We start from the raw sequence: 19,704 nt of genomic DNA, 5'->3' as shown, positions 1-19,704 counted from the left end.
CAGGATACTTGTCTGCAGCCTTTCCAGGGAGGGGCCGCTGCTGGGGGCCGCTCACCGTGGGCAGGAAGCCGCCTGCACCCCAGGAAGCAATAATGCGGCCTCGGCCTCGCTGACCTCGCACTGCCTCACCCTCAGGATGAGGCCGCAGGAGAGAGGCCTTGCACGCATCTTCCCTGACATGGGATGCCGCTACTCGGGGGTCTGGGGGCTGTCCCCCCCAACACACACTCCCCTCACCAGGAAAGCTGAGCCTAGAGGGCTGCCCACAACCCCGAGAGACCCCACGGCGCTGACAGCCTTTGCACTGTGCACACAGCCCGCTCAGGCCCACCTTTGGGGGCTCAGGCGCCCTCTCACACGGGGACCCTCTTTCCCAGCCTCTCAGGCCTCAATCCATCAAGACCCTTCCCTCCAGTCTCCCGAGGGCCTGGGGAGAATCACAGCCCGCCGAGCCTGCGGGCCTCCCAGCTGAGGCCGCGGGTCTCTCACTGGAGTGGCCAGCTGTGCTGACTGGCCAGGGCCGCCCCAACGAAGCCCCGCAAACGGGGCCGGCTGGCCTGGCCGGGGCGTGCCCCGCTCTCGGTCTGGACCGCCGGGCTGTGGGAGGCGCAGCACCCCGAGACTCTATCCCGTGTTCCTGAAACACAGATTCCCATGTGGTGCGCAGCCAGCAGGGAAAACGGCAGGAAAGTCACTCAGATGGTATCAGACGCGACCGGGATGCACCCAGAGTTCATCATGCCCAGGAGCCGAGCTCCGCCACAGCTGAGCTGGGTGACACGCCGGGGCCCTCCCAGGGCCGTTCTGCAAGGTGATGCCCCAGCAACCAGACAAGGGCAGTTAGCAGGGTCCTGGAAGCTCAGAGCTGGCTCAGCCCCGTCCTGCCCACACGGCCTCAGACGACAAGGAAAGCGCAACCCGCTGTGGTTAGAGCCCCGGGGCTCTCCTCCCTGTCCTCCCGCAAGGAGGGCCTCCTGCTGCCCAGCCTGGAGCAGGGCCCCCGGGGTGCACGGCCGAGCAAGACCGGTCCAGGCCTGGAGAACTAGTTTGCTCACATGTCGGGAGACAGGAGCACATAGACCCGCGGCATGGCCCTCGGTGAACATGGAGGCGAGCTGGGCTTCTCGGGGCCCCTGTCCTCAGCGTCCACCTGAGGCCACACCCAGTGACACCTGTGGTTCAGGAGAACCTGGGGGCCAGCCACACCCAGTCCACGTCTCTTCCTAGACAGGACTCTGCCCCTGCGCGTCCAGTGGAGCATGGCGCTAGCACAACAGACACGGGCACGGTGTGGCCCTGTGGGCAAAGCTGCAAGGACGCCAGCTTGGCAGGGCACGTGATGGCGAGGCTGCGGGCAAAGCTGCAGCACCGAGAACCAGAAATGCCAGGGGCCTAAGGAACAGCCTTGTTTCTCTCACACAAAAGGGTCTGAAGGAGGAATCTGAGCGTGGGAGGCCCACGTTCCTTCCACCCAGTGGCTCTCCTCGTGGGCATGGTCAGAGCGGGGTGCCCACCGCACTTGATCAACAATGTGATGTACTTACACATTGAACTGCACACTTAAGAGTGGTTAAAATAGAGTAACTTGCCCAGCTGGTGTGGCTCAGTGGTTGAGTACTGACCTATGAACCAGGAGGTCATGGTTCGATTCCCGGTCAGGGGCTCAGGCCCGGGTTGCAGGCTTGATCCCCATTAGGGGACATGCAGGAGGCAGGTGATCCATGATTCTCTCTCATCATTGATGTTTCTGTCTCCTTCTCCCTTCCTCTCTGAAATCAATAAAAAAAATATATTTTAAAAAATTAAAATAAAACAGAGAACTCCCCGCCCCCCATGTCAGGCCACTGTTACTTATCTACCGCATGGCGGTCTCCATTCAGCAGTGGCCTGGTCAGCAGAGCAAAGCCTGCTCAGGGGGCCAGTGTCGGCTCTGGGCAGGCGGTGCTGCGATGGAGCGAGGCTGGCCTGGGCCCCCCGCTGCCACCCCAGCTTCATGTGCGCAATCCCGCGAGACAGGGACGGAGGGAAATCCGACTGAGTCACCGCAGGATGCGCGGATCCGGGCAGGGCCTGCGCACGTGGCAACCGCGAAGGAAACGCTCTTCATGTTTTTGGACTCTCAGTAGCCAGACACTCGGCTGGGACCGTTTCCTGTTCCAGGACTTTTCCACAGTGGTGCTTGCAGGGACCTTCACAAACACGGCGAGCGGAAGGAACCGGAGAAGGCTTCTCGGGCCTGGGTACCTCCCTGGGCTCCCAGCCTCAAGTGTCTTAGCAGGACCACTGGCTGGTGGAGGGCGGCCGGGGCAGGGAGGGAACGGGGACAGGGAGCAGTGGGGCTCCCAGAAGCTGCTTTCTAGACAGGCCCTCCAACAGTTAAAAATGAGTAAAGAGCCCGGCCAACATGGCTCAGTGGTTGAGCGTTGACCTATGAACTACGAGGTCAGGGTTCGATTCCTGGTCAGGGCACATGCCCGGGTTCGGGCTCAATCCCCAGTGTGGGGTGTACAGGAGGCAGCCGATCCATGATTCTCTCTCATCAATGATGTTTCTCTCTCCCTCTCCCTTCCTCTCTGAAATCAAAAAATAAATAAATAAATAAATAAATAAATAAATAAACTAAGGGGTAAAGAAGGAATGTGATAGCTCCAGGTTTTCAGGGTGACCTGAGCCCATGACACCTGGGCTCTCAGGTGGGAGGTCTGGAGGGTGTGGTCCCCCAGACCAGGATGCTGCTATGGTTACCCATAGATGAAACTCTAGCACATATTTGATCAAGTTTACGAAGGTGTAGGCCACTCCCACTCCGATGCCTTTTTCAAGGCACTCTCGGCCCCACGAGAATCAGGCTGGTCCCCCACTGTGTGCATGTCACCTGTCACCTGTACCAGAGGCCAGGCCTGAGGACTCCCCAGGCGAAGGGTGAGCCGGCAGTTTCAGTGTCGAGTTTCTTCATCTGATTGCGCGGGGGGCCTGCCGTGCAGCTCTCCAGGAAGAAAGGAGGACCAGCGTTTTTCCCGAGGCGGCGTGGGAGCAGGCAGGCTGAGGACGCGGCCTCGGGCTCTGCGCGGGCCTGGAGCCGCGGCGTTCTGGCTGGAACCACACCCTGGGCTCCTGGGCTCCAGCCGCTGCCTGCACATCCCGGGACCTGGCCTCCGTCAGCACGGGTTCAATTCCTTGTCGGAAATCTCCCTCTCTCTCTCTATCTCTCTCTCTCCACTGGTCTGTCCTCTGGAGAACCCGGACTAATGTAACCAGCGTCCACACAAAAGTGCCCCCTGTCCACAGGGCATACGTTCCAAGACCCCCAGTGGGTGCCTGAAACCGCGGATGGTACCGAACACTACAGATGCTGTTTTCCCTGCACAGATAAGCCTCACTCGGCGGAAGCGCACCAGGGCTCCTCTCTGGCCTGTCCCAGTTGCCGAATCACTGCCCTGGCGCTCTGGGGCCGTCGCTAAGTAACACGAGCCCTGGGAGGGACACGGTGACAGCCGTGGGGGCGCTGGTCAAAGGGGTGACTCGAGTCCTGGGCAGGACAGAGGGGAAGCACATTTCATCTCGACAGTCAGAACGCGCACAGTGTAAAACTGGTACAGGGTTTATTTCTGGAATTTTCCATTTCATATTTTTGGGCCCCGGTGGACCACAGGTAACTGAACCCGCGGTGAGTGAAGTGTGGGTGGGGAACGACAGGACTGCGACTATATCTCCATTTTATCAGAGAAACAACCGCCCGGACCTGTGGAGTGCCAGGCACGGTGGGGCCGTTCATTCAAAGTCGCGTGTCAAGTGCCGCTCGGCGCTGCAAGAACCGGCGCCGCAGTCCTGGCGCCGAGGCACGCTGCCCGGAAGTTAATGTCACCGTAACCACCGGCTGACGGTGTAAGACTATTGGTAAAGGTTCTTAATTACAATAGAAAGAAGCAAAAAACATTTACTGATCATTGATATTTATAGCCACGCCCTTTTTACATGTTTTTCAAATAAACCCGTTGTCATGGTAACCCTATTAAAACAAGATGCAACCTGGTTTAAAGAACATGAGAACTAATTACAATACTGCATTATACTTAGTTACACCTTTCTTCTGAGGAGTTTAATGCACCTCACTCATTAAGCTCTATAACCATCCTCTGAAGTCTTTAGGGAACAGAGATTATTAAACCCATTTTACAGATGGAGACACCGAGGCACGGATGGATTAAATGGCCTGGCCACTGGCAGCACCTCAGCCGCCAGCAAGTCTGGGCCAGGCCAGGCCTGCTCCTTTTCCTTCCTCCGTCTCCACTCAGGAGACCCGCTCTGGTTCTGAAAGCTCTCACCCTGACAGCCTGTTTCCCACAGTGTGGTCTGGGGCTCCAGACTCTGCTGCCGTCTGTCTGCAGACAAGGCTGCCAGGCCAGGACGCTGCCGGGATTCGCGAGGGAAGAGAGGCAGCGCCAGAGGTCCAGAGGGCGGGACCTGCCACTCCCCGTGGACTCAGCCTGCAGAGCCCACACCCACGGGCCTTGGCTCCCGGAGTGGTGGGGCCGTGGCGGGAACCAGCTGGCACCAACCTGCTCCTGCCTCCACCACAAGAGTCTGACATGGCCAACAGGCTGTTCCTTGAATGTCCAGGCAAAACCCTGCCCCAGGCCTCTGCTCTGGCTCAGTGGTCCTCAAAGCGGGGCCCAGGTCAGCAGTGGCGGCTGTGATGACAGAAAGTTCTGGCCCCACCTCCGAGCCACTGAGTCAGACGGTTTCACAAGCCCTCTGGGGGCTTCTCCAGCATCTCTGCCCAGAATGTTCCTCCCAGGCATCCCAGCCGACTTCCCTTCCTGCTTCCAAGCCTTTTCTCAATGCCACTGTCCCAGGTCCTCTCCTGACACAGCCTGGGGGCCCAGGAGACACGGGGTGTCCTAGGGCGAGTAAGCAACCTACAGCAAACACAGGAAATGAGAAGCTACGGAGCTTGTACATGTTGGAACAGAAGACTTCACAGAAGCCCGAGGCACGTCCACCCTCCCCGCAGGGCCAGAGGGGATCCTGCAGCCCTGGCTCCAGCTTCTCCTAAATGTCAGAGTCCCAGCAGGCCCTGGGCCTGCCCTTTCAGGAGTCCCCCGAACAGAAGCTCTAGAACAGTGGTTCTCAACCTTCCTAACGCTGCACGTCCACCCTCCCCGCAGGGCCAGAGGGGATCCTGTGGCCGTGGCTCCGGCTTCTCCTAAATGTCAGAGTCCCAGCAGGCCCTGCGCCTGCCCTTTCAGGAGTGCCCTGAACAGAAGCTCTAGACCAGTGGTTCTCAACCTTCCTAACGCTGCAACCCTTTAATACAGTTCCTCATGTGGTGGTGACCCAAACCATAACATTATTTTCATTGCTACTTCATAACTGTAATGTTGCTACTCTTATGAATCGTAATGTAAATATCTGATATGCAGGATGTATTTTCACTGTTACAAATTGTAATTAAAGCATAGTGATTAATCACAAAAACAATATGTAATTATATATGTGTTTTCCGATGGTCTTAGGCGACCCTTGTGAAAGGATCGTTTGACCCCCAAAGGGGTCTCGACCCACAGGTTGAGAACCGCTGCTCTAGACAAACTTCCACATTAAGGGACAGGGGAGTGGAGAGGGGCGTGTGCAGAGGTGGGGGGGCTGGTGAGAGACGCTGTGTCACGTTCCCGTGAGCCTCAGTCTGTGCCAGGTGCTCCCCTCAAGTGCAACCTCCTTTAGCCCTCGCCAAAGCGCAGTGTTGGGCTCATTTTCTGGGAGGAAGTGAGACTCAAGGTAAATAAATAGGCCAAGTACACAGACCGGGTCGGCCACAGGGCCTCCCCGTTGGCCAGGCTGCTTGCTGCCAGCGCCCCAGATGGACGGGCCCCCCGGGACCTGGCGGTGCTGAGGCCCAGACCTGGCAGGGCCTCGCTCCAGAGCAGATGCAGTCCCTCTGCAGCCTGCGCTCTCTGTGGGCCCAGCACCAGGGCACACGGGCTCCCACACCTGCGGGGGTGCCCCAGGAAGGGAAGGGGCCTGGGAGCAGGCCCAGGAGTGGAAGAGCCGAGCCCAGGGAAGCCCCGGCCAGAGTCCTCTTACTGCGAGCCTGAGCCTCGGCCTGAAGGCAGCCGGGGGAGGCGAAGAAGCCGGAAGCTGAAGCCCGTCCTTTGGGAGAGGAGGTGCATGAGGGGCGGGGAGGGGACAAGAAGCTGAAGGAGGAAAGCAGCCAGCACCAGGCACGGGGTGGGCGGAGGCTGCGGGCACCCCGACACAAGCTGGGACAAGGGTCTTTCTGGTGACCGTCTCTGCGTGTGCACACACAACACACACACACACATCCGCAGACACTGACATACACTTTGTGGAAAAAAATCTATGCCTCAGACCACAGACGTGGACGTGGGAGCCACACGGCCCCTGCCTGTGGAGCAAGCCATCTGCACAGAAGAGCAGAGACAGGACCGGAAAGAGAGAGGGGAGGTCTGAGCGGGACCAGCCGGAGGAGGCAAGGAGAGCAGAGACACAGGCGGGACTGAATGGGGACCTGGTTCCAGGCGCCGAGGCAGCTGCAGCTTCGCAGCCTGTTACGCTAATGGACAGCCTGCAGCTTCCCAGTTAGAGCCTATCATCTGCTCCAGTTGCCACTCCAGTGGCACAGAATCACACTCACACCCGGGAAACTAAGGAAACCAAAGTCAATTTTCAAATGAGCTCAAGGAAAGGTCTTTTTAAAGAAGCTGTTCAAACACGCGTATTTATTTTTATTTTTATAAATGTTTTCTCCAGCCAGTTTCTCTCTATGCAGGTGAGAAACATAAAAAAGTCTGAATGTAATCTTGAGCTGAGTATAAAAGAACACCCAGTCGCTTTCATTTCTTGTTTTAGGTTATTACCATTACTTTATATTCTCTTGGTATAAAAATATTTTTTTAAAAATCCCGAACTGATATATAGACCAGCAGCACACCTACCAGCATACTCACACACACACACGTACACATGCACACACATACACGCATGAGCTCACACACACACACACACACACACACATACACATACACACATGAGCTCACTCATACACACATACACACACACACACACATGACCAAGGCTGCACAGGAGCTGAGCCACGCGTGCTCCGGGCGGTGCACTGTGAGAGGCGGCCTGAGAGGAAGCTCGGGGACAGGCTCAGCCTTCACTGTCAGCACAGGACCCCCCGGTCATGGTTCACAGTCACAAGGTGAAAAACCAACCACCTGGTCCACTGGATGAAAACCGGGAAAAGGGCGATCTTCAGGGGGAGGAGCACACCTTTTGCGCCCTGGCATGCCGCTCTGACCCGAAGGCGTTGGGACAGGTTGCCCGTCTTGACCCTGGAGGCGGGAGTGGACACCGCGTGCTCCCGATGACCAGCGGAGGACGGAGCTCCCGAGTCCGTGCTGTCCATCCTCTCAGGGAAAGGGCCGCCCTCGCTTGCGCCTGGACTTGAGGTGGCCGGCCGGGCGACGCAGCGCTTTCCTCTCCTGTCGGTGCATTTTCTCGGCCTCCTGCTGCTTCTTCTGCTGCTCAGACTAAAGGAGAAAATTAAATGAGAGGGAAAGAGAAAGAAAATGCCCACACCCCCTTGGTCACCACCGGAATGCCCACAGCACGGCCACCACTCACAGCCCAGCCCAGCCCAGCCCAGCCGCCCAGGGCACACGGTCTGGCCAGACTCCGCGCCCTGACAAACGCGGCCCTGGCTGCAGCAGCAGGACAAGGCCCACTGTCCCTGTCCCACGGCAGCATATTCCTAACAGCCGGGACAGGGGAACAGCCTGAATGTCCGTCAACAGACAGGTGGACAAGCGCAACGTGTTCTCCGCACGATGAAGTGCTACTCGGCCCTGAAAGGAAAGGAATTCTGACCCAGCTGCCGCGTGGCCTCCCCCTGAAGGCTGGTGAGTGAGCGCAGCCGGCGCAAGGGGAAGCACCGTGTGGTTCCCTTTATAGGAAACGTCCGAACAGACAAGTCCACAGGCAGGAACAGACCGGTGGCTGCCCAGGGCCAGGAAAACGGGGGAAATGAGTTTCCTTCTGGGGTGATGAGGATGTGCTAGAATCAGGTAATGGTGGTGATTACACAGCGTCAATCCTGAAATGCGTACTTTAAAAGGGTGAATGTGAAGGAATCTGAACTACATCTCACTTTTTAAAAACCAGAGGTAGAATCTTTGACACCCTTTCCCACTTGGTAACAAAATCTATTAAGGGAAATGTACTGAATGAGAAGAAAAAAATGTTGGAAAAGTAAAACCATACAGTTTCACTCATTAGTTACAGCAAACACGGAAGCACCTGTCCCTCCTCTGACGGGGCCAGGCCTGTGAGCCTGAGGAAAGGCGCTCAGGAACCGTGAGAACAGGACCCCGGCAGCCAGTCCCCTCTGAACTCCGACTCCTGGGCTCCCTCACCCACCCTTCCCCACGGCCTCGGGTGCCAGGACTGCTGCTCTACACGGCGACTCTCGGGTGCCCACTGGCCAGAAACCAGCTGTGCCAACCTCAGGTCCCTAGGACCCTGGGAAATCGCCCGGCTCTGTGGAAGGCGCGCAGGTGCCCTCAGCCCTCGAGGCCCTGGCCCGGGGAGGACGCCCACAGGCGTGCCCCACGGGAGAGGCGCGGGGACGCCGTCGAGGGCTCCCACGTGCTGCACGCCGGGTGTTAGTGCGTCAGGAAGGAGCATTAGAAAACGACTCACCCTCTTTAACGTGAATGTCAGCTGCTTGCTGCCAACTGTGGTGTCGGATACATTCAACGTCCCATTTTTTGCTTCAAGCCCACAGGCCTGCCCCACAGGAGAGGCGCGGGGACGCCGGCGAGGGCTCCCACGGCACGCTGCACGCCCTGTGTTAGTGCGTCAGGAAGGAGCATTAGAAAACGACTCACCCTCTTTAACGTGAATGTCAGCTGCTTGCTGCCAACTGTGGTGTCGGATACATTCAACGTCCCATTTTTTGCTTCAAGTTTCAGCCGATCTTCTAGGGTTTTGCTGTGAGAGATTTAAGAGAATGCACCATAATTAGCACTGTTCGATTTACCATTTGAAACAAATTTTAATTAGCAATGATCACTGAGGGTAAACCTTTCACACATGTGGCAACGACGGGAAATGGCACTCATTCGACAGTCAGTGGGAAGAGGGGAGGCCATCCGCATGCTCACCAGACACACGGTAACGGCTGTTAGAGACACCTACTCATTATCTTCCTGAGTCCGTTTCTGAAGCCTGGAGTGGAGTGGAATGGTCAGGGGCCCTTCTGCCTGGGCTAGGATGTGAGTATTTCAGCGCCTCGCTCGCCTCCTAGAGGACTGCACACACTGAGCCTCGGGGTCCCCCGCAGAGCAGCCGAGGAGAGCTCTGCCTGTCCTTCCGAGTGTAGCCGGGGCCACTCACCACCCACTCACAATAGCAACAGCCTGAACCACGAACTGTCCGTTTTCACAGAGAGAAAAGCAAAGATTTTTTATGTATCTTCCAATACCATTATATTATTTTATTGGCAAGTGAATTCAACCAGTCTCCCTGTGGCTTCTTCAGTGCTCCTTGGACATATTTCAGGTCAGCTACACTTCAAGTTTTTCCAGCTGACTGCTCTGTGCTGTGCCGGGAGCAGGCGCACGCATCAGTCTCCCTGTGGCTTCTTCAGTGCTCCTTGGACATAATATTTCAGGTCAGCTATACTTCAAGTTTTTCAAGCTGACTGCTCTGTGCTGCGCCGGGAGCAGGCGCACGCAGTCTCCAGTTAAGCTGCAGCCATCCCGTATCCCTCAAGCTGCTTCTAAATGTCCTTCAAATGCTTTGCTCCTTCAGGTTCCTTGTTGAGGGCACCCACCACAAAACTTTTCTCTTTTTCTAGTTGCTCTGCTAGTTGGTCAATTTTAATCAGTTCTTTACAAAGATGCTCATTGTGGCTCGTTAAAGTGTCTATCTGACTGCTTACCACCTCCTCACTCTCCAGGAGTTTCCTAACATATTCTTCCAAGCCGTGATTTATCTGCTGGAGATCTTCAATCTGTAATTCCAGTGTAGAGATGAGTTTGTCCTGATTTCTCACTTCTTGTTCTAGCTGGAGAGTCTTCTGCTGTTTCACAGTTTCAGAAACTGGAGTCCCCAGACCAAACTCATGCTCTCTGTCGGTTACCTGGAGCTCCGAATCCATCCTCGCAGCTCTCCGCCAGCCGTCCTCCTAGCGCTCAGCCCTTACAGACGGCCCCAGGGAGGTAAGATGTTAAATGACCTGCCCCAGGCGACACAGGATTCAAGTGTAAGACCCAGACTCCAGGGTGAGGACTTCTGGTTCCCAGGCATGTGTCAGACCACACTTGATTTATCAAGCTTTGTTCAGGAAACGTATCCAGTAAGGATTCTAGATGACAAGCTCCCACATGACAAACGGCATGAAATGACGACTGACTTTAGCTTTTTTGAAAAAAACAATAATTCTTTACAAAGATGCTCATTGTGGCTCAAAAGAGAAGTGTAAGCGGACTCGCCTCACGTGTGAACTGTCAGCCTCAGCAGGTTCCTCGACCTGTCATTTCCTCTCTGTCCCTTTCAGAGCCATAAACCCTCCAGTTCCAACGTTAACAGGGATGGTGAGTAACTATGGAGCCACTGAGACAAGGTGGCACACAGAAAACACTAATTTGGGAAGAAAAAGACTTTTCAAGTAAATGGTGGAAATGACTACTCTTTCAAGAATGACCTAGTTCCTCCACGGCAGGCACATCCATTCTGGTCTTCTCCCCACGTACTTGCGGTGCGCACCTGCAGGGACTTGTCCTGTCTGGCTGCGTGGAGAGACAGGCGCTGGGAGCCGTGGCAGGAGATCAGACACAGGACCGAGCGAGGAGCCCGCTACATGAAAGCCTTTGCGAGTCAGTGTACAGACGGGGCTGCTGCCTCAGTGTGAGCTCAGTCAGAGACGACGGGAGAAGCAGACAGACCCGGAAACCGGCTACTGGAACGGAACAGCGCGCTGAGCGCCCGCCGCCTCCCGCCCTCCTGGCGCTGCTGCTCTCCCACCCAGGCTTCAGCCTGCCGGCTGCGGGCTCCCCTGGAGCTGAAAGCATTTCAGGGGGGAAATCTCACTGTCACAAGATTGACAATCACCCCCCTAAATTTGTGGGGGTTGCCAAGAAGACAGAGATAGGCTTCAGAAAGTTGAAAGTAAGAAGAATTACTCAGGGCAGGATGGGGCAGGCACAGGAGGAAACTAAATTATCAGTAGGGCTGCATTAAAGGGGAAAAGTGGGCATGAATTACAAAGGAAAATCGAATGAGATATTGATCAGAGGCCCAGGACAGCGGAACGACTTACTTGTTGGAGGCTCTACAGCATACACGCACTGATATTCCTTTAATTAAAACTGTGATTAACAGTAATGCTCAACTGAGAGATTTTAAATCACTTTGTGTGAAAATGGACTAGAGGAGTGGAAGACATTCATAAAGGCAGTGCTATCGTCTGGCATTTAGAAAGGCGAAATTAACTCAAAATAAAGGCATCACCCTCCATAGTCTACATCACAGAGAATGGAGAAATGGGATCCACAGATAAATGGTGAATTTTAAGTGTTTTAAAATTTAAGTACTTGTTTTAAATACAGCATAACTATGACAGATACTTACATGTACTGTGGAAGTCACTGAAAACTCTATTTCGATGCTTTCAGCTTCGTTGTATATGTTGTGTCAGAGCCCCTATCTCATGGACTCCGACACCTCAGTTATCAGCGTGGTCAGTCTGTGAAAGATTCCTAGAATCCCTGTTGTTGCAAGTGGGGGAAACACTCTAGTAAGAGCGCAAAGTGCTCTAAGACTTTTGGGAGGGTGATCTGGCCTTTTGTTGACCCAGGAAATTCCATCACTAGGTAATATACTCTAAAGAAATTCTTCAAAAATAAACAAACAAGCCCGGCCAGCATGGCTCAGTGGTTGAATGTCGATCTATGAACCAGAAGGTCAAAGTTCAATTTCTGGTCAGGACACGTGCCGGGTTGTGGGCTCGATCCCCAGTGTGGGGTGTGCAGGAGGCAGCTGATCAATGATGCTCTCTGATCATTGATGTTTCTATCTCTCCCTCTCCCTACCTCTCTCTAAAATCAACAAAAACAAATTAAAAATAAACAAACAAACAAACAGGCCCCAAATGGAGTCACTTGTGCTAAGCCCCACCAAGACTTAATACTTTTGGCCTTAAGCCTGTTTTTCACTGTTATTTATACTGCCAGACACTTCAACATCTGTCCTTCCTCCTTTGACATGAAACTGGTGAACCAAAGATGAGGTGGGTGTGCGCGATCTTCCTTGCTCTTAGACGGCGAGGAGTCTGCCCCTGGGTTTGTCTGTTCCTCTCCACCCCGGTTCCAGCCGGGACTAGTGCATGGCGAGCGGGTCTCAGGTGCCCAGTTTCTCCCTGCACTTTCTCACGGAAGGTTTCCGGGGAATGGGGACCTTTTATGCCTCTGTTTTTGTCTTTATTTTCTACAACAAGCGTGTGCTGCTTTGACTCCGTAAGCATTCACATCGTGGGGAGGGTGGGACAGACCTGATCCCTCACTTTAGCTGACGCACCTTCCCTGCTCTCCGGTGCTGGGCACAGAGGCTTCTGGGAATCTCTGAGATTTCACCACATTGATGACTGCGGTGTCAGATTCCATGCGACAGGGGCTTTGACACAACTTATGCAACCTACGGGGTCAACATAACCGAAACCCTAATCTTTTACAATAACTTGTTGTTAAGAGACAAGGAATGTGAGCTCAGTGGCCACTGGACAAAGACTGTGATCTCGGGGCCCCAATGGGGAGAAACGAGGGCCCCAGGAGTGTGGCTTTGCAGCAGACACACGTCCTGGAATGCATTTACCAGCAGGTAGGCTCCCCCTGCCTCTCACCGCATGCGCACTGCCCCTCAGGAAGTTGTGAAACAGGATCATCATGAGACCAGTGCCCCCCGAGGCCGGTGATGCCCCCCTCCCGTAACCCCAAAGCCTGGGATGCCATGCTGAGGCCACGTGCCCTGAGGAAAAGCAAGGCCTGCCGGCGCAAGGGCGTGCACTCACTTCATCAGCCTCTGCTTGGCGGCAGAATCGCTGAAGCTCCTGAACTCTTCGCCTGCTTTGATCTCATAGAACTGGGGCCTGAGGACCGTCTGCTGGTCCTCCCTGAGCCGCTCCTGCCGCTTCGCCCTCTCCTCCTGCTGCAGCAGCCGGCGCTGCTTCCTGACCTCTTCGACCCAGCCCTTTTCATCATCGGAGCTCTCAGAGCTTTCCGCATCGCTCGGTCTTCCTTCCGGCTCTTCCTCCTCTTCCTGAAAATAAAAATAGTCAGCAGCAGCTCCTCTCCCCAACCAAACACTGGCCCATTATTTCTTTTAAATAGCATTAGCCCATCAAGTACGTGACAGCGCGCGCATCGGGAAAATGCCTGGAATGACCAAGATGCACTCCTAAGCCGCAGGTCACACACGTCACACCTCAACTCCACTCGGCCCCTTCGGATCACAGAGACCGTCACACCGAAGGAGCAGGGGCAACGTGATGAACAGTACAGTACCTTGTCAGGATGTTCTTGTTGCTCTAAGAGTCTTAGCTTCTTCTTCCTTTTTTCACTAATTTTTGAAACAAGTGGATTCAAAAGCCTAAATTCTTCACTCTCTTCGTCTACTTGGAAGTCAGGGTTCTCAAACATAACTTTAAACCGATCGTCGGTGAGAATATTAGGAAGGCTCTGTAAAAAGAACGTAAACATTTAAAGTTAAAACCTGAATAAAACCTGACCAGAAAGATGGCTGTACAACGTTTCACTCCACTATAAATAAGCTGCATAAGGCACAACTTACCAAATTTTATGCAATTTTTTTAGAATTAGTTTTCAGAACTGATTCATAGATGACATGCATTACTTGGCCATCACACATAAGAGCTAAGAACAAGCCTTTCTGACTAAGTTTATGCTTAATACATTAGAAAGAATTTTCTTCAGTAACATTTTCAAGAAAATCTATGTTTTTGAAACCTGGCTTAAGTATAGCTACTATCCTGAATTAAAAATAGTGAAAAAAAAGAAAGAAAGAAAAAAAAGGAGGAAAAATAAAATTAGTCTTTCAACTTCATCCCAAAACCGGGAGAGGAAGCACATGGGCAGCAGTCAGGAATGACCGGGGTGGGGGGTGGGGGGGGGCCTGTGTGAGAGTCACTGCTCCAACTGAGCTCCTGGGAAACAGGGTATTCCCATCCCTTCTAGAAACAGAAACATGTTTAAAAGAACACGGTGCTAGACGATTAAGATTTTTTCTCACTCTAAAACAAATAAATTGCTTTGCCTATAACAAACAGGAGTTGGAGGAACAATTATAGAATGAAAACTCTTCCGACCCAGCTGGGAACACACTTCCCCAGAGACTTTCCGCGTCTAATTGTTTGTGTTCACAGGATAAGATGCAGTGGGTGCTGTTCTACAGTAGTTTACAAGTGTCTGGCTAGTGATCCGCCTATAAATACTCATGTATGTACACCAAACACTTGCCATTCACCTTGGAAAACATCTGTAAGTATTGTTTATATCTGAGCCCTACCTCAAAGAAGCAGATCTGCAGATCTGAGTAGGGTGCTCATTAATATTTTTCCCAACATAGTAACACATCTGAGGAATGTTTGACATTTAAAACCAATTAATTATTCCAATGCTATGACAGCCGGGAAATTAATGCAGACTTCTGAGAAAAGATGGTGGTTTCAGCACAAGCATCCTCTCGCTAAAACCCCCCTCAATGAACCAGCCCTTCAGGATGCAGAGGCAGCAAAGGGAACGGGGCAAGGAGATTCTGGAAGCAAGAGAGGAAGGCCTATGCCCTGGGCTCTCCAGCGGAGACTTCTCCGGAGGGAGGGAGGGGCTGGGGGGCAGCCTGCAGGCAGGGGAACCGGTTGGCATGGAGGGGATGCCACCCGCCCTGCAGCCCTCTAGACCAGTGATGGCGAACCTGTGACACGTGAACTCATTTTTTTGATTAATTTTTCTTTGTTAAATGGCATTTAAATATATAAAATAAATATCAAAAATATGTCTTTGTTTTACTATGGTTGCAAATATCAAAAAATTTCTATATGTGACACAGCATCAGAGTTAAGTTAGGGTTTTTCAAAATGCTGACACGCCGAGCTCAAAAGGTTCGCCATCACTGCTCTAGACTCCGGTGCTCACTCCTCGGAATGCTGGTGGCCGGGCTGTCATTCTCCAACAGGAGAATCTCACCAAGAGAAAGGCCATACATAAAGGGTACAAACAGTGTCTGCGTAGCTTCTCCATGGAACAGCTTGGCCAGGCCACCACACAGAGCCGACAGGCCCGCCACCGCCTGGACGCGTCGTTCCGCTCTTTACCCTTCACTCTTGAGTGTGAACACACGACCACGGACCACAGCAGGGAGAAACCACTTCGGTTTTTCCCCAAGAAAACTTCCCAGCGGGAGCACCCAAGTTTCAGGACTGAAAGGGCCACCCAGCAGCCAGCCCTGCCGCGTGGCGCGGAGCAGCCCCGGGCTTCCCTGCGCTCTTTCCTGCCTCCCTCTTGTTTTGGAGGAGAAAATCCTAAGGAACTTCCTGAGGAAAAGCAGCAACGAGGGTCATGTGTTGTTGTCCAGCACCTGCAGGTGTGACATCTCTTCACCCTCCCGACTGCCTGACGCACGTCCGGCTGGAAGCCACCTCCCTCAGGATCCCCGGTCCCCAGCTCTGCACCCACCGTGGGGGGTGGGGAGCGGATCCCCAGGACGACGGTGGTGGAGCAGGGTTCCCGGATGCCCAGGCCAGATGGAGCAGGGCAGAAAGATGTAGAAGAGGCTGGTCAGGAAAACAAAATTTAACTACTGATCTTCACATAAATATCTTGAGATGCAACTGAGACAATGGGCCAAGAATTGAGGGCTAAGTAGTGATGACAACAGAGAAAACAAACAAGAAGTCCATTATCAAGTCCAGGGAAGACAAGGGCTGTGCAGGAAGTGTGATCAGGAAGTGTACTCCCACTGGATGCGAAGAACATCTGCATGGTCACAACCACAAAAATGCCCAACACCAACTGACCCAAAGCTGCAGAGGATGCTAGTGGGAGGCAAGTAAGAGAAGACAACGCCTGGCATTTAACAGTCAAGAAGCAGCACTACTAAGAGACACAGAGATTTACACCAAAATAATCAGCTAAAAAGGGTTTATCTCAGGAGAGGTGGAAATGGGGGAGGGGAGAGAAGGGACGATAAGGGGGGAGGGGAAAGAAGAGGAGGAAAGGACGAGGAGCAGTCAACATTCTTAACAAACCTTGGAGAAATATTAGGTTTTTAAACTGTGTGTGTACTACTAGAATTGGTACTAAAGAAGATTTTTAAATAATACTTAGGATGTTGGAACTGATAATGCAGCCCAGTGCCTATGCACGATTATACCTTTCCCCTAGAGAGATGAACTGTTCAATATAAACTCTTAATGGTACAGAATAACCGCCAAGGCTGTGAGGACGCCTCTCGCATGGTCTCTGGGCCACAGGATACACTGGCCCAGAGAAGTCGTGCCTGGCAATACTGACTGAGCTGCTGCAGAACCCAAGAGAAATACGTTCCTAGAGACCTAAAGGCAACAGCAAAAAGCTGGCAGAAAAGGCCAATAGACAGAAAATGACACCCTAACCCTCAAACCCTCACAGAATAAACGGGTCCTGGGTGCCGGGCCTGCCCAGCTCCTGCGTGCGCCGGGAGCTCAGCACACGGCTGCTGCAAGGACAGATGAACTTGCTTTTAATGGAACGAACACCAGCACCTCTGAGCGTGGACAGGGTCCAGATGACGCTACGTGGTGGGTCACTTTCCACTGCAGGTCCAACATCAACTGACGGTAAACATCTCGCTAGACTTTATGTTGTTGTGGGAGCAATGTTTGGGAACATATTTCACTGTCTGACTCCATGCAAGTTCGGTTGGAGCCAAAGCGGAACCTAGCTGCACCTCATGACTTTCAAATCGGAGTTATCAGAGCTGCTACAGCTCTTGAGAGTTTGAAGAGCTGAGTTCAAAGGCAAGACTAATGAACTGCTGATGGATTTAACAATTCTTTCAAGTATTTTTTACAATTATAATGAAGGATTCTGTCTTTAGTTCCGGGATGGTTTTTAAAGTCTTCATTTTAATTAGATAACATTATTAAACAACAAATCATACGAACTGTGTTTAATAGCAGCCTCAGGTTTTAGAAGACTCTAAACACTTCTGAACAGAAACTGAACTCTGACAACAGGGCCTGATCTGGATCCACAGGCACCAAAAAGCGAACTGGGGCGCATTTTACAAACAGCGCTTCCTCGCAGAATTCAGCCAGGCGGCAGCTACAGAGACGGCTCCAGCGTCCAGCGGCTGGAGAGAAACAGCTGTTTGTGAAGGTAAGAATTCCCAAGTTCTTCCTCACACTCGCAGGAGAAACAGTACACAGCCCGGTGCTGCTTACAGGATGATCCGATTCATATTTTGACAAAAAAATTTTAAAAGCACAGGCGGTCATGATTTTGCCCACTGATCACTCTGCATGTTTCCGATCACTTACTTGTTAAAAACTACATAGAGAACAGAGGAAGAATAAACAAGCCAACAAAAACCTGAGCGCTCAACGCAGCTGCCCAAAATTGCAAGGATCAGGCCATTCACCCAGATTTAGGTCCCGCAGGCTCCTGAGAAGGAAGCAACCTTCTCAACTCCTAGCGCTAACCATGCTTGGGTGCCTGCCGGCCTGGCTAAGCAGATGAGAAAAGAGCGCTGGGGAGGAAGTCTTCATGCAGCTGCAAAATCAGAAAAGCCCCCGCCCCCCATCTTGACAATACCGGCTAAAGAAAGCACCCAATTTTCTGACTGATCTTTGTCTATTTTCACACAGTTAAATGTTAAGCATGCACACGCCCAATATGCCAATTCTAAGTAAAAATTGGTTACTTCTGCAATTATAAATAAATCTAGCTAGTGCAAAAAAAAAACAATTAACAATAAAAAGACTAATTATAGCCCAGCTGGCATGGCTCAGTGGTTGAGCGTCAACCTATGAACCAGGAAGCCATGGTTTGATTGCTGGCCAAGGCATATGCCCAGGTTGCAGACTTGATCCCCAGTGTGGGGTGTACAGGAGGCAGCCAATCAATGATCTCTCTCATCACTGATGTTTCTCTCTCTCTCCCTTCCTCTCTGAAATCAATAAAAAAAAATATATTTTTAAAAAATTAAAATTCATCCACAAGATCCTATCTAATAATAGACAAACAGGGTAACTGACTGTACCTTCGCTACGCCTCCCATTGGCTAATCAGCGTGATATGCAAATTAACCGCCAACAAAGATGGCGGTTAATTTGCATACGATGGGAAGCAGTGGAGTGAAGATTGACGACGGCTCCGGCCGAATCAGCAAGGGCTTTGAAGGTGACTCTGGCCAGAGCAGCCAGGGCTTTGAAGGCGGCTCCAGCCAGAGCGAAGGCCTGGGTCCCGGGTGCTGGAGGAAAACCGGTGCCAGCAGCCAGGGGAAGGGAAGGCCTATTGCACGAATCTTTTTGTGCAACAGGCCTCTAGAAGAATATAAAGCTCTCAAAAATATTTACAAAGTAATTTTAATAAAATGGGAAGCTATTTGTGTTATTTTATGAAACCAGGATAAATATTTTATATATACAAGAGTGTCTTGCTAGTATAGTTTATAATTTTAAGAGAAGTAAGACAGGAAAGAAATTCACTAAAATATTAATGCTGCTTCCCTCCAGGGGGAGTTATATGGGTGACTCCCTTATATTCTTTTCTATTTTACAAATGTCCCAACTAAGTATATACTATCTTATAAGTCAGGGGAAAAAACTAAGTGTATTTTTAAAGTAAAAACAAACAAACAAAAAAAAACGTTCTTACTATCAAGAAAATGTAGGAGCAATTTATCAATATCGTCTTTGCCTTATGAAAGCTTACCTTAACTTTCTTTTTCCACGTAGATTTTTGCTTCTCCTCCTCCTCCTCGATTAATTTAAGTGCCAGCTCTTTGTTAACTTTTGGCAATTTCTAGTAGAGGAAAAGACAAGCTGTGTTCAAATACCTACATTTCAGCTTTGAAGGTTCAAGCAACACTGAACAAAAGCACTCGCCCTCCCAGCCTCTCCTTGCCATGCGCCCCACTCTTCACTCTCAGACACACACCGAACAAGCACCTGGGAAAGGGAAGAAGCGTCTTCTGCCCTGAAGGAGTGTGTGTGCGTTTAAGCAGAAATGACTGTACATGTGGGGGATGCCTTCACTGAGAGGGGCAGCCAGGGGCCTGGGGGCAGGAGGGGCGGCTTGCTCGTCCCCGTCTGCTTGTTGCTGGGTTGGCATCGCATGGAGACACTTTTCATGGCAGCACCAGGTGGTTGGGGGCAGGGGATCCCAGGAGCATCCTCGTCCTCCCTGAGGCCCTGAGCCCCAGCGGCCACCCTCCTCAGAGGTCTGCTGCCCAGCCCTGAGCCTGAGCTCCATGGGAACTCTTCCTGCAGCCATGGCCTCTCTTCTCAATCCCAGTGTTCCTGTCTTTTCAGTTCTCCACTGCCTGGTTAACTTCGTTACATCAAGTTCTCTCTGCTAACATTACTAGAGTGGTCTGGCTGCTGCCGGGTCCCTGACGTGGTCT

General features: G+C 52.3%; 1 protein-coding gene across 1 annotated transcript in view; it reads right to left on the bottom strand.

The window, feature by feature from the left end:
* Nucleotides 1–6,710: 6,710 nt before the first annotated feature.
* Nucleotides 6,711–19,704, bottom strand: part of NOL10 (nucleolar protein 10) — a 51,450-nt gene continuing 38,456 nt past the window's right edge. Inside the window, exons 17-21 of the mRNA XM_014540531.1 lie at nucleotides 19,014–19,103; nucleotides 13,587–13,760; nucleotides 13,094–13,341; nucleotides 8,913–9,015; nucleotides 6,711–7,556 (exon numbers count right to left, since the gene is read on the bottom strand). Of these exons, the coding sequence (XP_014396017.1) occupies nucleotides 7,437–7,556; nucleotides 8,913–9,015; nucleotides 13,094–13,341; nucleotides 13,587–13,760; nucleotides 19,014–19,103 (735 nt within the window). The 3' untranslated portion in view covers nucleotides 6,711–7,436. The remainder of the gene's footprint in view (nucleotides 7,557–8,912; nucleotides 9,016–13,093; nucleotides 13,342–13,586; nucleotides 13,761–19,013; nucleotides 19,104–19,704) is intronic.

The sequence above is a fragment of the Myotis brandtii genome, unplaced genomic scaffold, assembly GCF_000412655.1.
Source record: "Myotis brandtii unplaced genomic scaffold, ASM41265v1 scaffold247, whole genome shotgun sequence".
Lineage (NCBI taxonomy): Eukaryota > Metazoa > Chordata > Mammalia > Chiroptera > Vespertilionidae > Myotis > Myotis brandtii.
Note: the sequence above shows the minus strand (reverse complement) of the source record. Positions and strands in the feature narration are given on the sequence as shown.